At 37.1% G+C, this 27,594-nt stretch overlaps 1 protein-coding gene across 4 annotated transcripts in view; it reads right to left on the reverse strand.

Moving 5' to 3' along the window:
- The window catches only part of ROBO1 (roundabout guidance receptor 1), a 1,215,767-nt gene that overhangs the window by 161,423 nt on the left and 1,026,750 nt on the right, over nt 1–27,594 (reverse strand). For all 4 annotated transcript variants that reach the window (XM_051859421.2, XM_070071933.1, XM_051859420.2 and 1 more), the window contains one exon: nt 1,813–1,970. In XM_051859421.2, coding sequence (XP_051715381.1) covers nt 1,813–1,970 — 158 coding nt within the window. The remainder of the gene's footprint in view (nt 1–1,812; nt 1,971–27,594) is intronic.

Consider the following 27,594-nt stretch of genomic DNA (forward strand, 5'->3'; position numbering starts at 1 on the left):
GTCTCCCACGCGGGCACAGGGGCCCAAACACTTGGGCCATCTTCTACTGCCCTCCCAGGCAACAGCAGAGATCTGGATCGGAACTGGAGCAGCTGGGACTGCCCATATGGGATGCCAGCACTGCAGGTGGTGGCCTCACCCACTACGCCACAGCACTGGCCCCATTTTGGTTTCTGTACATCATACAGTATATGATACTATGTATCATACTTTTTTTTGTTTTCTTGAATGTATATTCATAGAATATAAACTACAGAAGGACACTCACTGTTTTTTGTTTAATGCTGCTTTCTGCAGGGCTGAGAATGTTGTGTTCAACACAAATAGGTAATCAGGAAAGACTTGAGGGAAATCAAGGATAATAACAATTTCAGTGCATTTGAATCATTAGGGTAGGAAAACGAGAATTATAGATAATGGACATTAAATTATCCAGACTAAGTTAAGGGCAAATAATATTATCTTGATAGTGCATAAACGCAAAAGAAATCTGTTATCACTAACAAGTGAAGCAATTATTCCCAGGCTCTATTCCCTTGTGCTTCTGACTTCATTTGCTAAAACCAATGTTTCCACATTGAGTGTGCTTTGCCACATGAGCTGGGTCAGCCTCAACCCAACCCCTAGAATTATAAAAATCCTTTTAGAAATTCATTTTGAGTTTGAAAAGTGCTAGGTATTCTCTCAAGCTCCCTGACCTCTTACGTACTGCAGCCATCTTCGGCTTTCTTACTATTTAATTTTCGTGTGAATCTGTTAACTCATTGTTTATAAACAGTGTAGTATTTGTTAAGTTTAAGTGGTCTATGTCGTAACTTTGTTCTTTATCTTTAGTGCCAAACTTCTCCTCATGCATTCTTCTGGGGAAGGGGGCTTTAAATCTTGGCTCACGAGTTCCCAGGGGATGGATATGAGTGCACACTGCAGAAAGGACACCATAAAGGGGAATACTGTACAACACTGTGCAATCGCAGAATCAATGAGATCTTCGTGACTGAGGTGCTTCAGCAAAAACCTCAAAAGACAGAACAAGCAAGCAAGTCACGTGGAATCCCTGCTGGCAAGAGCAAAATGCTTCGTAACTTAAAACTATAGATCACGTAATTGTCTACTTAGATCAGAGCTGGAATTCTGAGATCCAATAATCTAGTCATACAATGAGATAAATTTATCACTAACCATCATTCAAAATGAGACTTCAGAAACAATTTCGAACTCTATGGGACAGACAAGCAATTCACAAAGCAGAAAGAGACAAAAAAAACACTGGAGTGACTTAGCAGGCCTTCTGGAAACATACTAGATAACCAATGTATCTTTAATAAATAATTTTTATTGTAACATATGGGATAGTTAAGAGTGCCAAGTTAATCAAACATAAAAGTGTTAACTTTAAGGCATTAAAATCCTAAGTATAGGGTGTTTGAGTGTTTTGTTGTTGTTGTTTTGTGTGTGTGTGTGTGTGTCTGTTTTACTGAACTGCAAACACCATGCATTTCTCCACTTATTTTCATGTCAACACAGGGCCAACTGAAGACATATTTATTTTAAAGGAGAGCTGAAATGGGTGCCAATTCAAACCTTCATTGAATGAAGAATGGGATGGGAGAGGGAGCAGGAGATGGGATGGCTTGCAGGTGGGAGGGTGGTTATGGGGGGAAAAACCGCTATAATCCAAAAGTTGTACTTTCAAAATTTATATTTATTAAATAAAAGTTTAAAAAAATAATCGACTTCATTTTCCTGTTTTTCTCTGGTGAAGACGTGTAGTTTAGACCCTCAGGTGTTCCCACTGTTGGACTCAATACTCACAGTTATCCGTTCATCCTTGTCGTCCAGGGGAATGCCGTCTTTCTTCCACGAGATGGTAGGTTCAGGATGGCCTCTTGGAGGTTGGCATTCCATTACTGCAGGCTCCCCTACTGCCACCATGACATCGGAAGGGTTTTGTCTGAAGTCATCCCGTAGTACTGCAGGGACAAGAGTACATCCTTAGACCCAGCAAGATATGCACCCAGTCCTTATCTCTGAACTTCAGAAAAAGAGACATTTATTATAATAAGCTACTTAAACAGCTACTGCACTACAGCTTTAAGAATATATAGCAGCTTACAGACATTCGCAATTTAATAAGGATTTGGCCTTGAGCATACACAGGAGGGATAATTCGATGTTCTTCTTAGACAACTGGGCAAGTCTGTGCTTAGTGCCCTCAGAGTGAGTATTTGCTTTATTTTTAACTTGCATTTATTTTCTGCCTAATGTCCATAGCTTCCTTGTCCTTATGCTATTGAATATAACTGAATCATCTTGGTATTATATGACACATCATTATGATGCTTTCTGTAATTAAAAGAATTATGCAAGCATACAAACAAAAATACTACAGGAAAATAATTCCAAGCAACTATTTAAGAAATAATTTACAAATATTTAAAATTAACATGTAACACTCTATAATCATAATGTAGATATCTTCAATATTAAAAAACACTATGTATATTTGCAAAGCGATCACTTTCAGAATCATTTTCTGTGTTTTTCTTTTGACATTGACTAAATGTGAGTATCAGAAAATACCACTGATGATAACAGCATGCTTTTTTATATTATTATTAGTTGTTGGCAGTTGGGTGGTATCTATTATCTCATTTTATCCTTAAACCTATTCAAAATGAGAGAGATTCCTAACTATTTTTATATATTATTAACCTACATTTTAGAGAATAAAATTATCCATTATTGTAGTCACAGCTGGATATTTATAATATTGATATCTACCATAACAATAGAGTAAAATTTGGAAAATTAATCAAATACATATTCCAAAGCAGTTCATATAGTAAAATTGTCCTCACTACCCTGATAACATCAAGGGTCCCAGAGCTATTTGGCATCACTTGTCCACTTGTCTTATTTCACAATGCTTACTAGACATGTAATCTTTTTTTTTTTTTGGACAGGCAGAGTGGACAGTTTGAGAGAGAGACAGAGAGAAAGGTCTTCCTTTTGCCATTGGTTCACCCTCCAATGGCCACCACGGCTGGCACGCTGCAGCCGGCGCACCGCGCTGATCCGATGGCAGGAGCTAGGTACTTCTCCTGGTCTCCCATAGGGTGCAGGGCCCAAGCACTTGGGCCATCCTCCACTGCACTCCCTGGCCACAGCAGAGAGCTGGCCTGGAAGAGGGGCAACCGGGACAGAATTCGGCGCCCTGACCGGGACTAGAACCCGGTGTGCCGGCGCCACAAGGCGGAGGATTAGCCTAGTGAGCCGCGGTGCCAGCCAGACATGTAATCTTGAACATGTTACTTAATACCTATTTCCCTATAAAACAACGATAGAGATGTATACTTCAGTACAAAGTCTAATAAACAGGTATTTCCCTCTACCCCCTTTTCCTTGATTCTATGTATAATAAAATATGGACCAGTTTAGTAACTTAATTTGATGGTACTTAGAATGTTAATTAAGCTGTTGAGTGTGTAAATGTGAAGTGCTAGACATTATTTATCTTTTAAGTGGTATTGTATTGAATCCCTTCTACTATGATGCTGTCCTGGAATGCAAATCTCTCCATTCAAACGGCATTTGGAAATGGATGAAGTACTATAATGTCAAAAATTATTTAAAAATCACACAAATTTTGGTTTTAAATTTAGAGGCTCACCAAAACCTAGCTTGTCCTCATGCAATTCTTTACATTTTCTTCCTCTGTGACCACCTAAGTATATACATAAATCTGCATAAACACTACACACATTCAAAATCCTGTTTTTCAATCTGCATATTGCTACAACCTGGGAATCCACATATTGTTAACACTTGGGAAATACTGTCTCAAAAAGCATGCTTGCTTCCTTATCTTTGGAAAGAATAGCACAAGGAAAAAGAAAGAAATGGGAATATCTCACCAAACTGTTATAATTTTAACTTTAATCTATACAATATTAACAAAAATATATAGACACAAAGGTTAACCCTGTGGAATTGAAAATCCCAGCTAGTTCCTACATAATAAAAGAACAGAGTATGAAGACTTTCACTATTTTTAAGTTTATATTATTACTAGTTATTAAGAATGTACCACAAATAAAATGCAAAGTTTACAGATAAAGCAAATGAACTGATCTTAACAAGCATATGTGATTTTTGCTGGATCATATTATTACCTTATGATAACACCTCTGAAAAGTTTTAACATCCTTGAAACATCCAAAAGAAAAACATGTTCCAAATAAAAGTGAATAATTTGCACAACATTTTTATGTAGTAAGCTTAAAACCATCTTGGTAATAATATATCTTATTTACAAACTGAGATCACTTCCAAAACCAGTGAATAATAATGTCTTGCAAAAATATTGAAAGTATAAGTCAGATAAAGCGAAGATATTTCCCAATTTATTATGTTATTTGGGCTTTTACAGTATGTAATGAAAAGCTAACAAAATGTAATCCATTAAAGATTGTTGCTCAGATAATATTCATGTAATTATTTTTGCAGCTGTAGAGCATAAAAGTCTAGTATTGCATATGACTGCAGGCAATCCTGCAGAAAATTATGAATTTAAAATACTTGTTCTCTGTTCTCTAAGAGCAATTTTTCTTCCTTATACTTATCCTGCATATTTCCTTTTGGGTAAAAACATCATGTGTCACATTATAAAATGGTATGAACTTTTGGTTGAAAGTCCAATTTTGTTAATTCACAAGTACAAAAAATAAAACTAAAAATCAAATTCACATGATTGGCAGCATTTTGGCAGAAAAACCAAAGATATTGTAAGTATTCCCAGGTACAGATCTATTTCAAAACCTCTCCTCTCCTACCTCAATTAATGAACGTGTGTTTTCTAACATTTCTCAGTTTGAACAGTCTGAAGTTTTAAAATTTGAAACTAAATTTTCAGAAAGAAGTTTTAATATTAATTGAAAAGAACAGATAACTTCTATGGCGTATCTAATAAATATCATCCAAAAAGGTGTTAAACCACAGCTCATCCTAATATTATAACATTACATTTCTTTCACATTGGTATAGTTTCATTTTATGTGTACAGGTTGGTATACTCAATGTGTCACAACAGGTTTCTAAAAAATATTTATGTATTAATATATTTATTTATTTGAGAGCGGTTCATTCCTAAAATGCACACAACAGCCAGGGCTGGGCTAGCCTTTGGGAGCCAATATCGCAGAACTAAATTTGGATCTCCCATGTGGGTGGCAGCCATCACTTGCTGTCTCCGAGGATGCACATTAACAGGAAACTGGAACTGGAAGCAGAGGCAGGAACGAACCCAAGCCCTCCAACATAGGATGCAGGCATTGCAAGCAGTATCGTACTGCTACACCAACTGTCTATCAACAGCTTTTCATGTTTCCATGCCATTAACAAAGAAAACATCAGCTACCTTGAATCTTTGACTCTCCTGGAAGTTTTTTGTCTTGAAAAAAATTTTTACCTAAAATTAATTCTTTAAAACAAAACAAAGCCTATAATCATTTCTGTTTCTGAAAAATTTTATAGTTGTTTTACCATAATTATCAAAATAAGTAAATACACTTTCAGAAAAAAAAGAAAGAAAAAATGGAAGGAAGGAAGGAAGGAAGGAAGGAAGGAAGGAAGGAAGGAAGGAAAGAAGGAGAGAGAGAAAGAAAGGGAAAATCTGGGTAGTGTTAAGAAGATAGGAGGCAAAACAAAAAAAAAGAAACTGTTCTAGGTGTCACTGATACTATAATATTTATCAAACACCCTTTACGAGAGTGTGTGGGAAACTACAAGCTACCTACAGTTCAGGAAATCTTGTATCTGAAAGGTATTCAGCATTACAGAGCAAGCAGAGAGGTGTTTGCCAACATCTAACCCCTCCCACACAAGCAACCAGGTCCCAGGAAACTTTGTTCCTAGCCTATGTTACTCTCCAGAAAAAAGCATAGGTCTCCTGGTTTCCAAGGCAGTCCCCCTGCTGTTTCTTCCTACCATCTCATAGTTGTACTGTACAATGTCATTCTCCCATCTAATCCACTGTATTTCCCACAAAGCCACTCCATTGTTGCAGAAGGCTTGACTCACAGTGTCTGTGCAACCCGCTCAAGCGTTCCTAAATTAATTGTGTTCCTTAGTCATGTGGTGAACATCTGGGAACTGAGTTCTCCAGCTTCATGAATCATGGAATCTCAGCACAGTAAGGGCCTGAAAGATGTGTGGTCCAAATTTTTTGTTTCAGAAATTAATAAATTAAGGCTCCTCAGGGAGAGAAGGGCATGTCACATAAATAATAATGATAAGGTTAATGTGAGCACTATAATAATAATGTTAGCAATGGCTGATGTCTATTGAACATTTATTATGTAAGGAACTAAACTAGGATCAACTCATTTAACCCGATTACAAGCCTGTGATAAAGTGAATTTGTTAGTTTCGTTTTACAAGTGAGGAACGTGAAAGGACTTAGAACACAGATCTCTAGTCCATAAGGAATTCTTCTCTACTAGGCTGTCCACTTATCTGGTCTGATCTTACTACAGTGCTCACCATTCTAAATACTTAAGTATCATGACATCATGATTAATTAATACTTCAACTTCTTTCCATTAAGTATCATGACATCATGATTAATTAATACTTCAACTTCTTTCCATTGAAACACAGGTAAATGAGAAAATTTCCTTCTCATAATCATTTGAGTATTTTTCTTTCTTGTATTTTCCCAGATTTTGCATGTTTGCAAGCGGCCACTTCACACTTTCAGAAACACTCTGAGAATAAGAATTCATTATTTACAATATCTGTAACATGCTACTTCTGATCAGCAATTCTTCTGTCAATCACAAAATGACTGAACAAGCTGTATAATAACAAGTGTTTTAATTAAATACAGATATTTTAATTAGAAGTAGGTGTCTGGGAATAACAAAAGAGAACATGCAATTTTAGGATTTATTTTATTTTCCTTAAAAGACTACTTTATCAATGAAATGTTTTAGCACATAATAAACTGTTGTTGACAGGGAGAAGAACAAAATCAATAAACCCTTAAAAAGCAGAGGATATTGAAGAACAAAGTAAATGAGGAAGCATATTCTCAAAGACATCTCTGGACGCTCAGTAACAGTACGCCCCTGTGGCAATACACCATTTTAATTGCTTTCAATATTACTAATCATTTACCCAACCTTTAATTTTGAGCACAGAATATATCACTCACTTGTGATACTTCCAATTCTCCGTCTGGATGCCAAGATACATGCTGACACAAATAAATGTCATTTAATTTCAAAATAACTATAATTCTTTCACTTAAAACATCTGTACTGAGGATACACTGTGCCTGGCAGTGATGTTACAACTCTTGTATTTTCCGTGCTGTGAAGTATACATAAAATGCCAACAACTGTCAAGAATGATCATTAACATCTACTTTTTTGGCACAGGGTACTACAACAGGATTTTATTGCAGGTTATTCTGAATGAAGAGATATATATTTGGAACTGGGTAAGAAAATATATTGTAAAAGCATCTATAATTATTTTCATTACTATCTTTTGACTCTCAGCATCTTCAAAAGAATGAAGAGCTATCTGGAGTTCAAAATTCCTTAACATAGCTTAAAATAAATTAATCACTCCAAACTTCAAAAAATATTAAAACAAAAGGATGAATGCACATTGAACAGGAAAACTAAAATTATATCATGTAAAATAATATCCCATGAAGTATAGCCCATCTTATACCATCACTTTCTAAAGGTAAGAAACATTTTGGCCGGCACCAAGGCTCAATAGGCTAATCCTCCGCCTGTGGTTCCAGCATACCAGGATCTAGTCCCGGTCGGGGCGCTGGATACTGTCCCAGTTGCTACTCTTCCTGCCAAGCTCTCTGCTATGGCCCCGGGGGTGCAGTGGAGCATGGCCCAGGTCCTTGGGTCCTGCACCCGCATGGAAGACCAGGAGAGGCACCTGGCTCCTGGCTTCGGATCAGCACGGTGTGCCGGCCACAGTGTGCCGGCTGCAGTGGCCATTGAGGGGGAGGTGAACCAATGGAGAAGGAAGACCTTTTTCTCTGTCTCTCTCTCTCACTGTCCACTCTGCCTGTCAAAAAAAATTTTTTTAAAAAAGAAACATTTTAAATGAAGCATGCTGGCATCAATTCTGTCTAATGTTATGATTTAATTATGATTGTTTCCTAATGAAGATATATGAACTTTTTTCAATTTGACATTGAATAGACCTACAAATATTCTTTAATAATTATTCATTCTCCACTAGTGTTTTTTTTATACAGCATACTTCATTTTTTCCCAAAGAATCATTTATTTTAAAGTCAGAGTTACACAGAGAGACGCTAAGACAGAGAGAGAGAGAGAGAGATCTTCCATCTGCTGGTTCACTCCCCACATGGACACAATAGCGAGGTTTGGGCCAGGCTAAAGCCAGGAACCAGGAGCTTTATCCAAATCTCCAAAGTGGGTATCAGGAACCCAAACAAATGCCATCTTCTGCTGCTTCTCCCAGGACATTAGCAGGGAGCTAGATCAGAAGTAGAGCATCTGGGATTCAATTCAGTGCCAATATGGGATGCCGGTGTCTCAAGTGGCAGCTGTGTTCACCATGTCACAATGCTGGACCCCACAACTCTATTTTTAAACCTTATATTATGCTTTGCTTAAGACCCTCAAAGAATTATGCTGGCAGAAGCACTTACTTTCGTAACTACTGGAACTTTGGGAGGTTTCACAAAACTCCTACACCCTATCCTAGGAAAGCAGTACATTCTTTTTAAAAAATTGTACATTTCAAAATATTCTATAGCACAGATGGATGTGAAATATCTCTCAAACTTAACTAAAAAATGAGTGCAATCCAGTAAGAATAAGAAGCTGTTAACAGAATGAGAGGAATTAGTTACAACTTGGGTCTTCAGATAATATATGATGGAGGGGCAGGCTAACTTAAATGCAATTGGATATTTCTCTGTGCTGCTGGACTGCAGCAATGGGACATGCACACCACAGTGACATCCCTGTATCCCAAAGGGGATGTCCCCTGGGGTATTACAATGACACTAAGTCATCAAGACAAAGAGAAGGTAAATGTGACACTAGATTCAAGTCCAAATCTGAAATGTATCCAAAAGTACACATTAATAAAGAATAATCTTTACACAGTTCATAATCAGGAGGCTCAAAATCTGGGAAATCATAAGAAAGGTACTGCCAAAGTCAAATTGCCAAAATAGTATGTTCTAACATAAAGATGTCAGTAACTTACTAGTTGCTTACATTTTATACACCTTACATTACGAACGAAGTATACTTAGCAATGAAAAATGCTGCATTCGCAGAACATCATTTCACATGGCATTATTTGTAGATGTATGCATTTATGAGTCAGAAAACATAAGTCAGCAAATTCAGACTTATAACACATACTATTTCACTCTCCTGTGATTTCATTAGGTATATTCACAAAGACTTAGTTATTTCCATACAAAACAGAACGTTTTACACTCTATCTTGTTAGGGTTATTATGAAAGCTAATTATTGAATGTTTATACAAGACTTACCATTTTTATGGTGCATTACATCTGCAAAGAAGTATTGCTATTAGTCACTAAGTAAGGAATTGCCAAATTTCTCAGCTGCCAGTACAAATGGAAAGGGGACAAAGAATGCCATTGACGAGGGTTTCTAAGTGCCAGAGCAAAAGTCACACTCAGGAGTGGCCTGGCAGGGTTAAACAAACACAGACAAATGAGGATATCTGAGCTGGGGGACCCAGACTAGGGAAAGACAGACATGCATTCTTTACGTGTGTAAAAATCCAACTTTCTATGCAGCACCCTGCACAGAACGGGTCTTCAATCAAAAGAATATACTTGTGTATCTATTGTCTGGTTCTTTCCATCTGAAGGTCAGCTCTGTGAGAACCCAGGACTTGTCTTTACCTACTCTATACCTCCAGTGCCAAGAATACTGCTCAAGACATATGAGCACATGTATTATGCTTCCAGCACATGTATTATGGTCTAGATAGATATTAAATAGGAGTGACTTAACTTGATAAGAGAACTAAGCTTGCAGTACTTGAGGGGATAGAGACACTGTTCAAATACACACATGCATACATATATAAGGATACTGCAAAAAGTTTCTAGAAAAGGGAATTAAAAGTCAAGTTTATTTTGGTGCAAAATTTTTTTGAAATTCATGCATAGTTATTTTTTTTCATAATATGCATTTCCATGAACTTTTTGAAGACCCCACATAGGCATGGATTTCAAAAAGTTTTTGCATCAAAATAAACTTATCTTTTGATTCCGTTTTCTACAAGCTTTCTGAAGGAAGCTTGTACAACTATAATTGTGACATGTGTAATGAAGGGATAGGGTAGGATGTTGTGTAAGAGATTAATGAGGAACATAATGTAGACTGGAAGCGAGGGAATGCTGAGGAAGTAACAGTTAATAAGCCAAAGCCTGAAAAGTAAGACTAGGTTAAACTCATCTTAATGGAGTGCACTGCAAGTTGAGGAAATAATCCAGGTTGAGGGAAGACGTCTGGTACTCTAAAGGAACTTTCAAAAACTCAGATCCTGTGTAGCACAACGGATCAACAGCAATGTGACACAAGCCAGACAGAGAGAATATGTGTACATGTTGTACACAACAGCCATGACATAGGTCAACTTTCATTATATTCCCATGAAGAGCCACTGAAGCTCAAGCTAAATAATCTTAAGATGGAATATTCATATTGATAAACATCCATGATATGTGAACCATTACTGACTGATCCTGTGATGACATCCACATTTTGTAACAAATTATAGCTAAAAATTTACAGATTATTTTGTTTGGAGAAGGAAAACAACTCAAAATATTAGGCGAAATTTCCCAGGGCTTATCATAAAATAAGTTTAAATTAATAGATGACAGAATTAATAACATATTAAAGGATATGGAAATCAATATATAAGGATAAGAAAATCTATAGCATTTTAAGTGTTGTCACACATCAGAATAATCAGAAAGCTAATATTTTTCAGCTTATGGATTCTTAAAAGCATACATAAAATTCCATAGGAGTATGCTCAATTTTTTAATTCTTGAGGGCTTTAGTTGTGACTCTCTCAACATTTACTCAATTAAAGTATGGGGCATTATGTTCAGTAGTGCCAGCTAATAAGATAGCTAGACATGGGCATTGCTTTCAGGGACAATATTTCAAGGCTCTCTCTCTCGTTCTTTCTCGCTCTCTCTCTCTCTCTCCCCACATGTATGTTTGTGAAGGTGTCACAGAATGCTTCGTTCAACTGAAACTTTAGACAAAAGTCTAACATTCCAAATTGATCAAGGGTACTGTTCCACATCCCCATCCGGGCCTTTCCTGCAGGAGATTTTGGGTTTAGTGGCCTTTGAGAAAAGGCTTGGAAGTCGCTAGCAAGAAACAGTGGCCACAACATAATTTGAACAACAGTTCACATTCATTTCATTCAGCACTGTTGACTCAATGTATGCATACTAGTTCATGTCATGTTCACAGTCAATGTCCAGTAGGTACCGTCATCTTCATTTGACAGACAGATAAAGCAAGAGAGGAAAGGTTCAATTATGTTCTCCAGCTGTCACAGAGATACATAGTAGACAGATATTAAGCCATACATACAGATGTGGACCTGTATAATGTTGTCTGCTTCAGCCTGGACTTTCAGCACTAACCTCTGTTGGCCTTCTAGAAAATAACCAGACCCGAGGTTGTCTTCTTAGTGGTTTATAAAAGAACTCCACAGGGCCAGCACTGTGGTGCAGTGGGTTAAAGCCCCAGCCTGCAGTTCTGGCATCCCATTTGGACACTATATCGATTCTCCACTGCTCCATTTCTGATCCAGCTCCCTGCTGATGCATCCGGGAAAGCAGTGGAGGATGGGCCAAGTCCTTGGGCCCCTGCACCCAAATGGGAAACCCAGAAGAAGCTCCTGGCTCCTGGCTTTAGACTGGCTCAGATCTAGCCATTGCAGCCATTAGGGGAATGAACCAGTGGATGGAAGACCTCGCCCTGTGTCTCTACCTCTCTCTATAATTCTGTCTTTCAAATAAATAAAATAAATCCTTTAAAAAAATAAGAGAACTCCAATTTTGGCCCACTTCAAATACACTCAGCTGAGGAAGTACTGTCATTGTGAGCTGACATGTGTAGAAATGTTATTCCTAGTATGTAAAACAGTAGCCTGATATAGGCCCAGACTACCAGAGCCTATGAAATCATTAACTTTTCTCATTGGAATATAACCATCCCCCTGCCACTCCCACCTCCAAGTGTAAATGGGCACAAAGTCAGCCAATGAATGGACTCCAAGCTGTACTAAGGGTTATCGGACATGCACAATATTAGATTCCATAGCAGTTGTTCTGATACTTTATTTTCATAGAGACATAATTTTTTTTAAGATTTATTTATTTATCTGAAAATGCCAAGTTACAGACAGAGTTAGAGACACAGGGCCAGGTCTTCCACCCACTGGTTCATTCTCCATATGGCTGCAACGGCTGGATCTGAGCCAGTGTGAAGCCAGGAGCCAGGAGCTTCTTCCAGGTTTGCTACATTGGTACAGGGGCCCAAGGACTTGGCCCATTCTCCACTGCTTCCCCAGGTGCATTAGCAGGGAGCCAGAGCTGAAACCAGGAGCCATGAGCATCTCCCACCTGGGTGGCAGGGTCCCAAGCACATGGACCATCTTCACTGCTTTCCCAGAACTTTAGCAAGAAGATGGATAGGAAGTGGAGCAGCCAGGACATGAGCTGGCACCCATATGGAATGCTAGTGACACAGATAGAGGCTTAAGCTGAAATACCACAACACCAGGCAGAAGACCTAAATTTTTTAAAGTGCTTAAAAAAACTAGACTGTTTTCTATTTAGAATTTTTGCTGGTAAACAAAAATGATTGTAAAAAACAAAATCACACCCAGGTACTTCTTTACTCTCTCCAGTCCACAATATCATAACTCAACCAGAGGACTAAAAGGAGCTTTCACATTTTATTGGGGGAGGAGAAGAAGCAGTGTCTAATGGTAACAGTCTCAAGAGAGAGAAATCCTCACAGTTTAAAACGATCTCATTAAAACCTCCCCAGTAATTGGGGAGAAGCAGGGAAAATAGCTGTTGGCTTGGAAAAAAAATCTCACCAATGTATCCTTGTGCAGCATAATTAAAGTTGCCAATTATAACATTCTACCCCCAAACCCAAAGGAATAGTTCAGTGATAGGGGAAAAAAAACAAGTTTAAATAGCACACACAGAGACACGTCAACCACACAAAAAGGCCTTTAATTGGTGACAATCTGCCCTAAATCACTAATATTATTCCTGAACATAACAATGTTCAGATCTGTTAATTCCTTATATCTTACCCTATCACAGGCTGTCTGGGGCTTCAGAGAAATAATGCCAAATACCTAACAGAGCTCTCAATGTATAAAGAACATAACAAACACACAATTGTGCAGCTATGTGAGCTGCCTTTCTCACAAAAACTATACAACCCTTCGGGGGGAGTTCATTTAGCCAGTAGCTCTTTAAAAGACAAAGTTTAAGACCTCTTCATGCTGATAGCAGGAACCATGCTAAGAAATACTGACCAAAGGTACTAAGGATTCAATTAGTAGAGTAATATATCCTATTATATCTCATGTTAAGGATGCGGTCTTTACAGATAACAGTATTTTAGAAAACGCATAATTTATTTCTCTTCAGGAAGTATCAGAATAGAGGTAAAACTTCTGGCATGATAAATCAGCTCAATCAAAGTAAATAATGTACAATTAAACTAAAATCTTGAAGCACGAGTCATTCTTAAATGTTATTTGGCTGTGCATCTTTTTAAATATCAGATGATGGAAATGAAGTTTACAATAGAGGAAAATTCCATAGTACAAAAATCAAGACTTCAGTGCCACTCTCTGGTTAGTGTCCTATATGCAAAACACCCACAATCAGTAATGGAAGTGGTTAATCCTATGCTGGAGCGCTAGGACCAGCCTGCTAGGCAGTGATCAGAAACTGCCCTTTCCCTGCTATCCCTGCCTCCCTGAGCAACAAAGCTCTGTGTTAATACATGTAGCCTCCAGCATGGCCAAAGGAGGCATTGCTGCAGAAGGTGTGAGGGTCACTAAAATCGCTTTGCAAAACATGCTGAAGACCACCCTCGTCCATGGTGGAATTTACAAAGCTCCAAAGCTTGGCTATACACCAGGTCCATCACTGTGCCTGCATCCCAATGTGATGAGACTATGAAAGTCAAGTTGGAGGAGGCCTTTAGTGCTGGACACCAAATTGATAACAAGATACTAAGAGAATGAGCATGATGTTGTAAAAGTGACAGGAAAACAAACAAACAAACATAAAGTGGTTGGCTGCCTGTAGTTGTGTGGTAGGTAAGGACCATGGTAAAGAATCTCAACCCAAGGAGGTCACAGAAGACTACTCTGGTTCAAGAAATTAGCTAATAAAAGGATGTGTCTCCAAAAAAGAAAGAAATACATACAATTAAAAAAAAATCCTCTGGTCCAAGCTGTCTCCCACAAAAGTTCTCATTCTTGGGGCTGGCATTGTGGTATAGAGTATAAAGCCTCTGACTGCAAGGCTGGCATCCCACATGGGTTCTCATTGGAGGCCCAGCTTCTCCACTTCTGATCCAGCTCCCTTCTAAAGGCCTGCAAAAAGCAGCCAAAGATGGCTCAAATGCTTGGGCCCCTGCCACCCAGCTGGGAGACCCGGTAGAAGCTCCTGGCTCCTGGTTTTGGCCTGGCCCAGATTTGGCCACTGCAGTCCTTTGTGGAGTGAACTAGCGGCTGGAATATCTCTCTCCCTCTCCCTCTCCCTCTCTCTTGCTTCCCCATCTTCTCTTTGTAACTCTGACTTTCAAAATAGATAAATCTTAAACAAAAAGTTTTGTTCTTAACAGCACAAACAGTGAATTAAAAACTAAAACAATTCTGTGATTCCCATGGAAGCTTATTCTCTTTCTTTTCCGCTTGAAAGTTTCATTTTGCTGTTTATTGCTCATCGTACCACAATTCTCTGCCGTGAAACAGAAACTGTGGGGCTCTTTCTATGTTTGCTGCCCTGAGGTTTTTAACACCTCTAAAAGGGCATGGTAGAAACTTCCGGAAGTCCAAATGGTATGAAAGACGTGCAGATACGAAGGCCAAGATGGGACAGGGGAATTCCACAGAAAGGACATTTTCGGGGAAATCAGTTTTAGCAAAGATATCTATGGGAAGTTAGAATCCGAAAAAAGTAAAATTATCATGCCCATACACCTTGGAAACCTATGCCAGTCTGAAAAAAAGGGTACTGTGGTTAAAAAAAAAAAAAAAAAAAAGAAAGAAAGAAAGAAAGAAAAAGAAAAAGAAAGAAAAGAGAAAAGGCCTCTACTGAGACAATCTAGTCATGGTTCCAAGAACTTAGCAGCTCATCATGTTCTAATCAGAGTTAAAGGACCAGCAGGCTCATCTAGGACCTTATAAATGAAGAGAAATTAACCTCTTTGAGGCAAAGTTTGGTTTGGTTACATGTGTTGTATTCTTAATTGTAAACTCTAAATAAAAATAATCCAAACCAAATGTAATTATTATCTTTATTGAGTTCCATAAATTATCTAAGGCCCAGTACATCAAACTACAATACTTGATGATCAATAGTGGGAAACAGGAATCAAATAAGCAAAAACTCAGTCCACGGGTTGAAGGCAGCCAAATGTTTTCTCTAGAGATTTTAAGATCTCTGCTTATAATGAGGAACAACAAATGGTTTTTAAGACCAAGTTAACTGTCCAGTTTTTGGAAATACCCTACAAGCAATTTAAAGAACTATAAAACCATTAACAACTCCAGTAAACTAAAACAAATAAAATAAAAAATACAAAGAAACCTCTGAGTTTTTCTGCAATGCTGGCAAGCGTTGGATGGCTTTTCTTCTTTAACAGGGTCCACTTGGAACAGTAACATTTCTTGTAAATTAAACAAATGTATAAGGTTTTGTTTTTCCTCAAGTAGCAGCTGAAACTTCTACTTTCTTAGCTATTTTTTCAATCTCCTTATTTTCTAAGTGCTGAAAGGTATTTCTATTCCTACTGAACCAAGGAGTTTATAACTAGTCAATAAAATCTGATTGCCATAAAACTTTTGTATTTTAAATATCTTGGTAAACCTGTTTCTGAATAGCCATTTGGATTTTTTGATATTCAAGTACTACAATATCAGTACCTCTCTAAGTGAGTTGAAATAAAAAGAAAAAATGATCACTGTTACTGTCAACTTAAATCAATCACACATACTTCAACTACTAGAGGGAAATACAGAATAACTGATTATAACAGTGTATAACTTTCCTAGCTGAAATTATTGATAGCTAATTTTGACATACTAAGGTACACTTGGTGAGGAATATTAATGAATAACTTTAAATATTCATTATGGTTTGATTTATAAAATTATGTTATAATTTCCTTTGAGTAGAATAAATATTTAATTGTAAAATTTAGGACTTTTAAAATAATTGTGATGCTAAGTTAATTTAGTGTTTCTAGTTTTAATATAATATATTACATTTCAAAGAGCTCTGTTTCATTAAAATTCTTTGTAACAGATTCATATTTATCTTAAAAATAAAAGGTGCTATCAATAATAATACAATATTACATTTCCCTATTAAAAATAATGGAAATAATATTTTGAGGTATAAATAGATTTTCTTGGCTTTTTTTACAGATATCCTAAGGTAAGTAAACAAAGGTCCACTTGAGATGCATGATTAGTTTTAATCGACAATGACCTATGATTTAACAGAGATGAAGGTCTAGATTTACAGACATCATGGGACAATTCCATGGCTTTAATGAGCAAAAGTTGAGTCATATAAAGGATTATTTATGAGCTTCAGAAAATGGCAAAACACAGAAGTCCCCTTTGACCTAAGTACTAAAAGTCAGGAAATAATAAAATGAAAAACACATTGTTGTTCCTCTTTTAATCACATTTCCATTTGTTATTTTATTTGTTTCATTTGTTCTAAATTTTCTGTTCCTAAAGGGAAGTTTATATAAACATATAATAACCTGGGATCATTTCATTTAATGTAATGTCTCTAATGAAATGATGTAGCAGCATTTCTTAAATTAATTTTTTCTTTTGTGTTCACAAGGTTAGAACTAGAGAAAACAGTTATGCATAACAATTTCCTATATCACTTCCAAAAAATAAGACAAAGGCCAATACTACATTTTAAGGAAAAATCAATTATTTTTAATTTTTATGATTGAAAGAATAACATCTTAAGCATAATGAATTTAATTGTCTTTACTAATTAAACTATTTATGCTGTTTAATCATTTAAACATTAACAATGACAACATTTCTCTGTTTAGAAACAAAAGAATCAAAGAAAAGTCATTTCAAAACATTATGTCCAATAAACTTAGAACTATAATGAGTAAGCTATACAATGTCAGGATTTGAAAGGGTCATGGATATGTCGAAAAAGTAACTAAGTATGGAAAAAGACCCAGGACCACATGCTGATACCAGAGACATGCCTGTATTTCACACACAAACAGTACAAGTAATTGACAGCTCCTACAACCGTAATTAATTGACCTAGGATATACTTAAAAACAAATATGTTATCACATTGCTGGCTACAAGTCAAGACTGTCATTAAAACACCTATTTGGCATCTTATGGTTACATAAAATTAACAGTTAAAAATAAAGACAGGAGAGTGCATTTGGCCTGGTAGTTATGCCACCAGTTTAGGATGCCAGCATCCCACATCAGAGTGCCTAAATGTGATCCCTGGCTCTGGCTCCTGAATGCAGCTTCCTGATAATAAAGACCCTGGGAGAAAGCACTGATGCTTCACATAACCGGGTCCTTGCCAACCACGTGGCAGACCTGGACTGAGATCCTGGCCCAGGTGTAAGCATGAAGGGAATAAGCCTGGAGTGTATGTTTCTCCCCCTCCCCCTCCCCCTCCCCCTCCCCCTCTCCCTCTCCCTCTCCCCCTGCTTCTCAAATAAATGCAAAAGAAAAGAATTTTTAAAAGGGAACAAGAGAGAGAAGAAAAACTAAAGAAACAAATTTTTAGTAGTTTTTCTTTCTTGTATCCTAATGGCTGGGGAATGAACTACTGAACACATTTATAGCAATCCCAAGCCCCTCTGCAGTTTGAAGCTGTTTTTAATATTTTAATCTATGAACACTGCCTCCAACTTGAGTAACTTAAAAATGCAATACCTTATTATCTTTACCATTAAAAAGAAAGTCATATATTAATCTTCCAGATGACAATCAGAACTAAAATATATTTTAACAAACTTTGAATTTTAGTTAACCATGATCCCATATATTGAATATTCAGCAAGACACACCTACAAATGGCTTTATAAAAAAAAAAAAAAACACATTATTTTCTCTTCATTCCCAAGACCCACATGCTCTGATCTGCTACTTTTTAATTTATTTTTATTTTATTTTCATTCTCTGACCAAATAATTGGGTTCTTACTATGTCACAGACTTCGAAAATCCGAGCCTCAGTCATTGATTCTGCCAATCTGGAAAGCACCATGTGATTTACTGCACAGAACTCCTCATCCGATTCACCACCAATTCCACTGCACCTTCTCCAATTCCTACTGCATTTGCACCTGCAACTTCATTTCTGCCCTCTGTCCTTAGCCTCAAACACTGGCAGTCAGTACGCAAAAGAAATCAAAGTTCAAGGAGTATCTACGCAATTCACTCAGCTGAGGTTGGCATGTGCAATATGAGTTTCACAAGGTGGAGTTGCAAGAGACATGGTTATGTGTTCAAGGATTAGGTCTTAGTTAAAAGGAGGGCTGCAAGTCAAAGCTGCTTTGTGTGTGTGTCTTCAATGGACAACCATGCTTCAACTAAAAAGCAAAGAAAAATTTTAAATAACTTTTCAGCTTAATTCATCATAGCATATGTATTCTGATGTTTTATTCTTTGGAGACAGAAAGAGAAAATGAGAGAGAAAGAGAGAGAACCTAATCTGTATTCTGTAGTTTTATTTTGTGTGCTTATTGTTTTGAATCATACATTTTAGTTCAAAAAGAATTTAGAGATCTTTTTAGCCCAAATATTCATTTTTTCCCTTTTCTTTTAGATTTTCTTTTAATTTGAAAGGAAAGAGAGACAGACACAGACACAGAGAGATCTTCCACCTGCTGTTTCACTCCCTAAACTCTTGAAACAGCCAAGAATGGGCCAAGCGCAGGCCAGGAGTGAGGAACTCAGTCTAGGTTTCCCATGTGGACATCAGAGACACAACTCTTCAGCTATCACTTCCTGCCTCTCAGGATTTCATTAGCAAGAAGCCAGAATGGAGAGCAGACCCAGCACTTGAACCCCGGCACTCCAATATGGGATGCTTGCATCCCAGGCAGCTACTTGTCTGCTTTTCCAAATGCCTGCCTAAGATTTTTTTCATTCTGAAGATGGAAAGACTGAATTCAGTGAGGTTAAGTGAGGTTTAATGCTACAATAACTGAAATATCTTACAAAAGACCAGTGACCGCTAATTAAATTATCATTACTGACTGACAACTTGAACCAGTTCCAAAGATAACAAAGAGCTCTTAATTTTTTGTTTTAGAAAATTATTTGAGATGGATTTAAGACTATTTCTGAAGCAGCTTCCAAGGATTTTAATGGAAAACTTTCCATTAAAATTTGATCAAGGTTGGTTCAACGAAGAGGGGGCACTTATATCATGGTTTTTCCCTGAGATCAGCCCAGAAATTCAATACTTAAGAGAATTATATTAATACAGTAAGTAAAATATCACTGTTTTAAGCATTAGCCACATGAGGAAACTAACCATAACAACCATTTAATTCTGATACTATACCTGGCAGTTTACTTTCACTATTGAAAACCTTTCCAGCTTAGGAATTCCATTCTTAGGCTCATGAATTTAGGTTGAAGACAATGTGAGGATAATCTCTACCTGTCAGGGGTAATAAATTTATTAACTAATTTATTAACTAATACAGTTAATATTTCCTTCTGTCATCATGACAGGTTTAAAAAAAGACAGCCTCTTAAGACTGACTACTTATTTTAAGGGGAAAAAGTAGGAAAAGCAATTTGATGGTTTGCGTGAATTTTTTTAAGTAAAAGATTTAATATGTCAGGAAAATACAGTTGTAATTTACATTCAAATTATAGCACCTCATCAATGAATCACAGGTAATGTTTTTTACCTGTTGTTTTATTGCTGTTACTAAATTCTTTTTATTTTAATTTTTATTTATCTATTTGAAAGATAAGAGAAATACTGGTTCACTTCCTAAATGCCCACAATGGCTGGGACTGACTGTACTAGGGCCAAAGCCCAGAGCCAGTGACACAAATCCAGGCCTTCCAGTGAGTGACAGAAATCTAACTGCTTGAGCCATCATCGCTGCCTCCCAGGGTCTGCAGCAGCAGGATGCTGGAGTCAGTGGCTGGGGCTGGGAATTGAATCCGGGCATTCCACTGTGGGACACAGGCATCTTAAGGAGCATCTGAAACACTAGATGAAACACCTGCCCCTGTTGTTACTGCATTCTTTAACAATTAAGATACTCCACAGACAAAAAGGAGTGCTTCCTCATTAATCTTCCTATGATTATTTCAGACCTTCCTTCAATAGTCCATGTATGCTGACCATCATGAGATATGATGACCATCATGAGATATGCTGCCCATCATGAGATATGTTGACCATCATGAGACACTGGTACCTGCTTCAAGTTCTCCAAGGAAGCCAACTCACCCTTGTTTTTGATGGGTCCAAGCAGCTTTGATTATATGTGGAAGAGAGAACATACTAATTTTCAGAGATTAGTTTATTTGTAAGTCAAACTTCATAAGGTGATGAAATGATTACTTTAAAAATATTTTTAATTTAAAACTACATTAAATTTATTATTAGAAACAAGTTTGTACTTCATATTTTCAATTCTATATATATAGAGAATTTATTAAGAAATTACTTTTAATTAAAACATTGTCTTTAAAGTTATAAAAAGACACTTTATGATTGTTTTACCAAAGGAAAGAGTAGGAAAAAATTGTCTGCATAAAATGAAAGAGGAAATAAATTATTTGATTATTATAGTAAGCAACAGAATAGCACACTAATGAGGTAGTGTCACTCACTAAACGTTATATAGTGTAAGGTAAATACATGAGAAAGTCAAGGGGCTGCAGTCTCATTTTATCCTGAAGTGGTAACGGAGGACAAAGCTAAACAGATGGCACTCAGGATTTCTCAATGAATTCAGCATCTGTGTGTACATGTTGCATAAATGCCAATTAAAATGTGTCCGAGTAAATTTACATCCCTTGCTGATAGAAAGTAAGCCAATCTTGCTGGCTCAGGATCAAGGTTAAGCTTAATCATCTGCTGAACTTGCAGCAAGTTGCTCTCAAATTGTACAGAAATTCCCAGTGAAATAATAAAAACAGAACTCCTATTGATTTGTATTTATTTACATTCATAACTCATTTCTAAAGCCTTGGGCTAGAGCTCAAAGAGAAAAAAAAAAGTTACTACTTGTATGACTTGGCCAAGTACACTTCTGACCACATTTCCAACAAATACTTCTTTGATTAAAATGCCTGCCGGAATAAATTTTCCTAACCTCCTCCTTGCAACTTCCTAGTTGAGATAATTTTGTTTAAAAATTATGCTTTCAGAATCATTTTGTACAAAGGAAAAAGGCATGTAGCAGTAGGAAAATCATTTACCCAGGAAGGAAGACAGCATCTGCCTCAGAGTGACAGGCAGCCATGAAATTATTAGGACAAGAAAGGGCTTCCCTGACACCTGGTTTTACACAATGTGCTGCTTCAGTAGCACGCACCCCAAGCCCAGTTCATCTGTACCTACCTTAAGTTGTTACACTACTTTACACCTGGCATTTCTGAATTTAAAGCTTTCAATACCCACATAACTGACTCTAAAGTGAAAGTTTTACCTTGCTCTTAACATAGGAAATTACACCACCATTAAATATAATACTTTTTAAAATAAATTAATAAAATACTCAAGATAAAATGTTAATTTAGTTATAGCAAAATTTTTAAAACTATGTTTCATTAAATAGTAGTTTAAAATTAATGTTATATGTATTTATAAAGTCATTTATATTAAACATTATATACCACAGTCCCCTTTGAAGAATTATAATAGTTATTATCATATTACCATATTTATGGGATAGGTTGACATCTTGACAGCTGCACCAAATGTCCACCCATGTAAATATTTTAATACAATAATGATTAACATAATTCTTCAATGTAGACTACAGTATCTATTCCCATGCCAGCTCCTCCACTTCTGTTCCAGCTTCCTACTAATGTGCACTCTAGGAAGTAACAGATGATGGCTCAAGTATTTGGGTCCCTCCACCACATGAGAAACTGGGGTAGAGTTCTGGCCTCCTTTTTTTTCTGAAAAATTTTATTTATTTATTTGAAAGTCAGAGTTACACAGAGAGAGGAGAGGCGGAGAGAGAGAGAGAGAGCTCCTTCATCTGATAGTTCACTCCCTAGTTGGCCACAACGGCCGGAGCTGCACCAATCCAAAGCCAGGAGCCAGGAGCTTCTTCCGGGTCTCCCACGTGGGTATAGGGGCCCATGGACTTGGGTCAAGAACTTGGGCCATCTTCTACTGCTTTCCTAGGCCATAGCAGAGAGCTGGATGGGAAGTGGAGCAGCCGGGTCTCGAATCAGCGTCCATATGGGATGCTAGCGCTTCAGGCCAGGGTGTTAACCTGCTGTACCACAGCATCGGTCCCTAGTTCTGGCCTCTTGACTTCAGCCTGACCCAGGACAAGTGGAAACAGTGGATGGAAGGTCTATCTATATCTTTTTCTCTCTCTTCCTTCCGAATTAAATGAAAACAAATAAATAAAAATGATAAAATGTATAAGCCCTGTAGTAAAGAAATACAAGTTGTCCCAAGCATTTTCTGGACACATTTGACCATGACAATTTCACTTTATCTTTCCAAAATATTATTTATTTGAAAGGCAGCGAGGTAACATGAATGGAGAAACCCAACTGCTCCAGCCATCACCAATGCCTTCCAGGGTGCACATTAGCAGGAAACTGAAATTGGAGTCAGGCCTGGGACAGAACACATGCACTCAGATATAGGATGTGGGTGTCCCAAGTGGTGTCTTAACTACCACACTAAAACCTTAATTTTTCTAAATTATTTGAAGGCTATTATTGTCATGCTTCTAAAATGAAATCCTTGGGGTGTGGGTGCTTAGTCCACTGGCTAAGACACTCGTGTTCAATATTGGTTTTTGACTCCAGTTTCCTGATAATGTGGACCCTGGAAGGCAGTGATGGTGGTTCAAGTGAATGGATTCCTGCTATGCACTTGGGAGAGTGGATTTCATTCCCAGCTCGGCGCTTCCCTCCACTGGATGGGAACTACTGGATGGGAGCCCCCCCCCTCCTTTTTCTCACTCCTCTCTTTCTCTGTAGCTCTCAAATAAGAACATAATTTCAACATAAAATAAGGTTATTGGTAATACATGTTGTGAAAGATCAATGTAATACATGTTTATAAAGTTTTGTAGTTATGTACCAATAAAGTATGTCTGTGGAAAACAGGTGCATAAAGAAAAGATAACAAGCAACAGTTTCTCAGTAGTGAGAAATAATATAAAATATAATGGATACTAAATACCACTCTTTTCATACAAAAGTATTATATAACTCCATGTGAGTGTTTCTCAGCTGTCCACTTCAAATAGCTAAAAATGTAGCATTTGGTGCAAAGGTACTTCCAACAGTTTATGGAAAAAATGGAAATAAAAGATATTTTGGCTAAAAAATGAAGCTGTGTAGAAGGCTTTGTGTTAAGAACTGGATCTCATTTAATCCTTTTAGGAGATTTCTGACTGTTTTACAAATGAAAAAACTGACATTAGGGGAGATTCAGTCAACTGTATTTAAGGGGGAACCAGGGTCCCATCTTACATTTGTCTGATGTCAAATTCCATAATTTAAATACTGAGCTCTGCTAAAACCCTAGGCCAAGGATTTTGTTTCATATTATATGCATTCCCAAAGTACATCACCACAGTACCATACAATAATAACAACAACAAAAAAAGCTATTAATACTGACTCATTCACTATTTGGTGCAAGGTACATGTGTTTTTAGCACCAACATGAATTTCATTGATTATTATACACGGTGCCAGAACCTGATAAACAATTCATTAGATGAGTACATGCATCTCATTAATTCTAGCTAAAATCATGACTTATAATATTATTACTATCCCAAGTTATTAGTGAGAAAACAAAAAGATACAGAGGTACAAAAACCAGGATACAAACCGCATCAGTTCAATTCTAAAATTAGTGTTCTAATTAAATCAGTGTAATACCACAGAGGGAACACATTGTTTTCCTAACATACAGTTTTCACATTGAGTTCTTGCTTCAAAAAAACTTGTCAAACTTTCATACACAGTAAATATTTATTCATTTTACTTACATTTGTTTCTCTTTTAAAATATTTATTTATTTATTTGAAAGGTAGAGTTGCACAGACAGAGAGAGACAGATAGAGATCTTTCATCTGTTGGTTCACTTCCCAAATTCCTGCAACATCCAAGGCTGGGCCAAGCAGAAACCAATAGCTAGGAGCTTCCCCTGGGTCTCCCGTGTGGATGGAAAGATGGCCCAAGCACTTTTCCAAGCACATTAGCAGAGAGCAATATCAGAAGTGGAGCAGCTAGGATTCGAGCCCAGCAGTTCAACACACTGTGCCACACCATTGACCCCTCATATTTGTTTCTTAAATGATTAAATTATCAAAATTAATGGGAAGATTCTTTTAGATTTTTAAGAATTTTTTAAACATTGCCTCAAAAGATATGTTTCCACAATAAAATGATAAAACAAGATTATTTCATAATGTTAATATTGATAATCTATAATTTTATAGAATGACTGAAAAATATAGTTGGATGGAAAGGAAAAAAACTTCAGTTGGTAGATTTACTCTATGCTTAATGTGGCATGCTAGATAATATCCAATGCTCATCCATTTTCCTTAGCTACATCTCCTTCCCTTTACACATCCATAGATAAGTGTATCTGACATACAGCAGGTACACAAAATAGTTTGTTCCTGAATACATTACACACCTTCATTTTAGGACTGAACTGATTTAATATTGTGTCTCATTTCCATATTTGTTTCTCCACTATTTCTAAGGCCTTGATTAGTTCTGGGTAACTGGATTTTGGCACTGATTCTTTCACAATAATAAGCTCAGTAGCTGCTTTTTAAAATAAATTAAGTAATCGCATCTAATTCTTAATATACTCTTAGAAGATGGTGTTTGTTTCCCGCAGCTTAATTTAGTTTTGTCCCAGGAATAGTAACTACTATGTGGCAGATGAGTATCTAACCAAGCAAGGTGTGTCCAATCCCACGGCCACTTGTCTTTCATTTATGCATTCACCAGTTATTTAGTTTGACTCGGATATTGTACATGGCCATGATACCTGTGACAATGTAAAATATGTGAACAATTTAAGTAATCTCATTGTCTTTTTTCTTTCTTTTTCTTTTTTTTTTTTTTTTTTTTTTTGACAGGCAGAGTGGACAGTGTGAGAGAGAGACAGAGAGAAAGGTCTTCCTTTGCCGTTGGTTCACCCTCCAATGGCCGCCACGGCTGGCGCACAGTGCTGATCCGAAGGCAGGAGCCAGGTACTTATCCTGGTCTCCCATGGGGTGCAGGGCCCAAGCACTTGGGCCATCCTCCACTGCACTCCCGGGCCACAGCAGAGCTGGCCTGGAAGAGGGGCAACCGGGACAGAATCCAGCACCCTGACCGGGACTAGAACCTGGTGTGCCGGCGCCGCAAGGCGGAGGATTTGCCTAGTGAGCCACGGTGCCGGCCTTATCTCATTGTCTTTACTGTCTTCAAGATCATGGTCCTTTAAACTAGGCTGATTTATGGGATACATCTTTAAATGTGTTATTTATCTTTTAATTGAAAAGAAATCATTTGAGAGAGAGACAGACTGAGATAGTTGGTTCAGTCTCCTAATGGTTACAATGGTTGACATTGGGCTGAGGCGTAGAAATTCAAGCTCTAAGTCTCCCACATGGGTGGGCAGGAAGCCAGTTACCTAAACTATCACCACTGCCTCCTCAGGTCTACACCGACCAGAAGCTGCAGTCAGGAGCTGGAACCAGGAATTAAACCCAGGCACTCAGGTTTGTGATATAGCCCTCATAACTACTGGTTAAATATCCACTCTTAAGTGTTATTCTATGATGCAAACAAATATGCTGGCTAAAACATTCTTCAATAAAAACACTATAATCTACCACTTGAAAGTATCAGAGGAAGCTCATTTCAACATCCATGTTCTGGTAAGCATTAGTTTATAGGAAAGAACCAACAAAAGGCAATAAGCAGTTCAAATGGTGTAGCTTGCTCAACAAACGCTTAAAAGCAGCAATTACTAACATCCATATTTTGTAAAGTGACTCTATTTGCTTTGCATAAGTCAACACAGTTGGAAATGACCTTCTATTCTCATTGTTAAGTATGAATGACTGAAAAATGTATTTAGTATTTTCCATTTAATATTGACTTTTACCAAATATATTTAAAAGTATTTCAAAGAGCTAGGAGAAAAACAGTTAAACATAAGCTTCTTTAAGTGCAAATCAGTTTTGAAATCCATGTATAGCTTCTGTATAATATGTTTTTTCCACAACTTTCAGAAGACATCTCATATTAAATCAATATCCACTGCTAATTTGATAATACTCTTCAATGCATATGACAAAACTTAAATTTTGCCTATAACTTTGATTACTTGAAGAATGGACTTCTTCCAGTTTTCCCCAGGCTCTTACATTTAGTAGATCTGACATTTCTGACTTGTGTGAATCATATTTTTTTAAGAAATGCATTATGTGCATATACTCTTTGTACAGGATGCCAATTTGTACCCATCATGAAACAAAGCTGATTAACTAGTAAACCATCCAATATAATTCTATCTTTTGGCAAGCTTGATCTAATAGGAGTTTTTACACTAAATTATCCAGATGAACACAAACCTTGGACAATTAGGTCCTACTAGCTCATGTGAGTAATTGCTGGGGTGGAAAATTGCAGCAAGTATGAAGGCACAGATGTTCATTTTCAGATGTCCAAACGAATCAGGGGAAAGTTCCTTTTCACACTGAATTCTATTTATATAACACATTTTGCATTATTAAATATACCTCATATATTAACAGAAAAATATGTAAGATTATTAAACGACAAGGAGACTGGTAAGATGTTTACAGCATGCATGATAGGACTGCGCTTATTACTTTGCAATAGCTCTTCACTCAACAGCCAGTAAGTTAATAACTGCTCTGTACAAAGAGTCAAAGTTACAGAAAAACAGGCAATGGCACCTGCCTTTAAATATGTGCAAAGATCCTTGGGTTTTCTGAGAAAAAA

Source organism: Oryctolagus cuniculus, chromosome 4, assembly GCF_964237555.1.
Source record: "Oryctolagus cuniculus chromosome 4, mOryCun1.1, whole genome shotgun sequence".
NCBI classification, from domain to species: Eukaryota; Metazoa; Chordata; class Mammalia; order Lagomorpha; family Leporidae; genus Oryctolagus; species Oryctolagus cuniculus.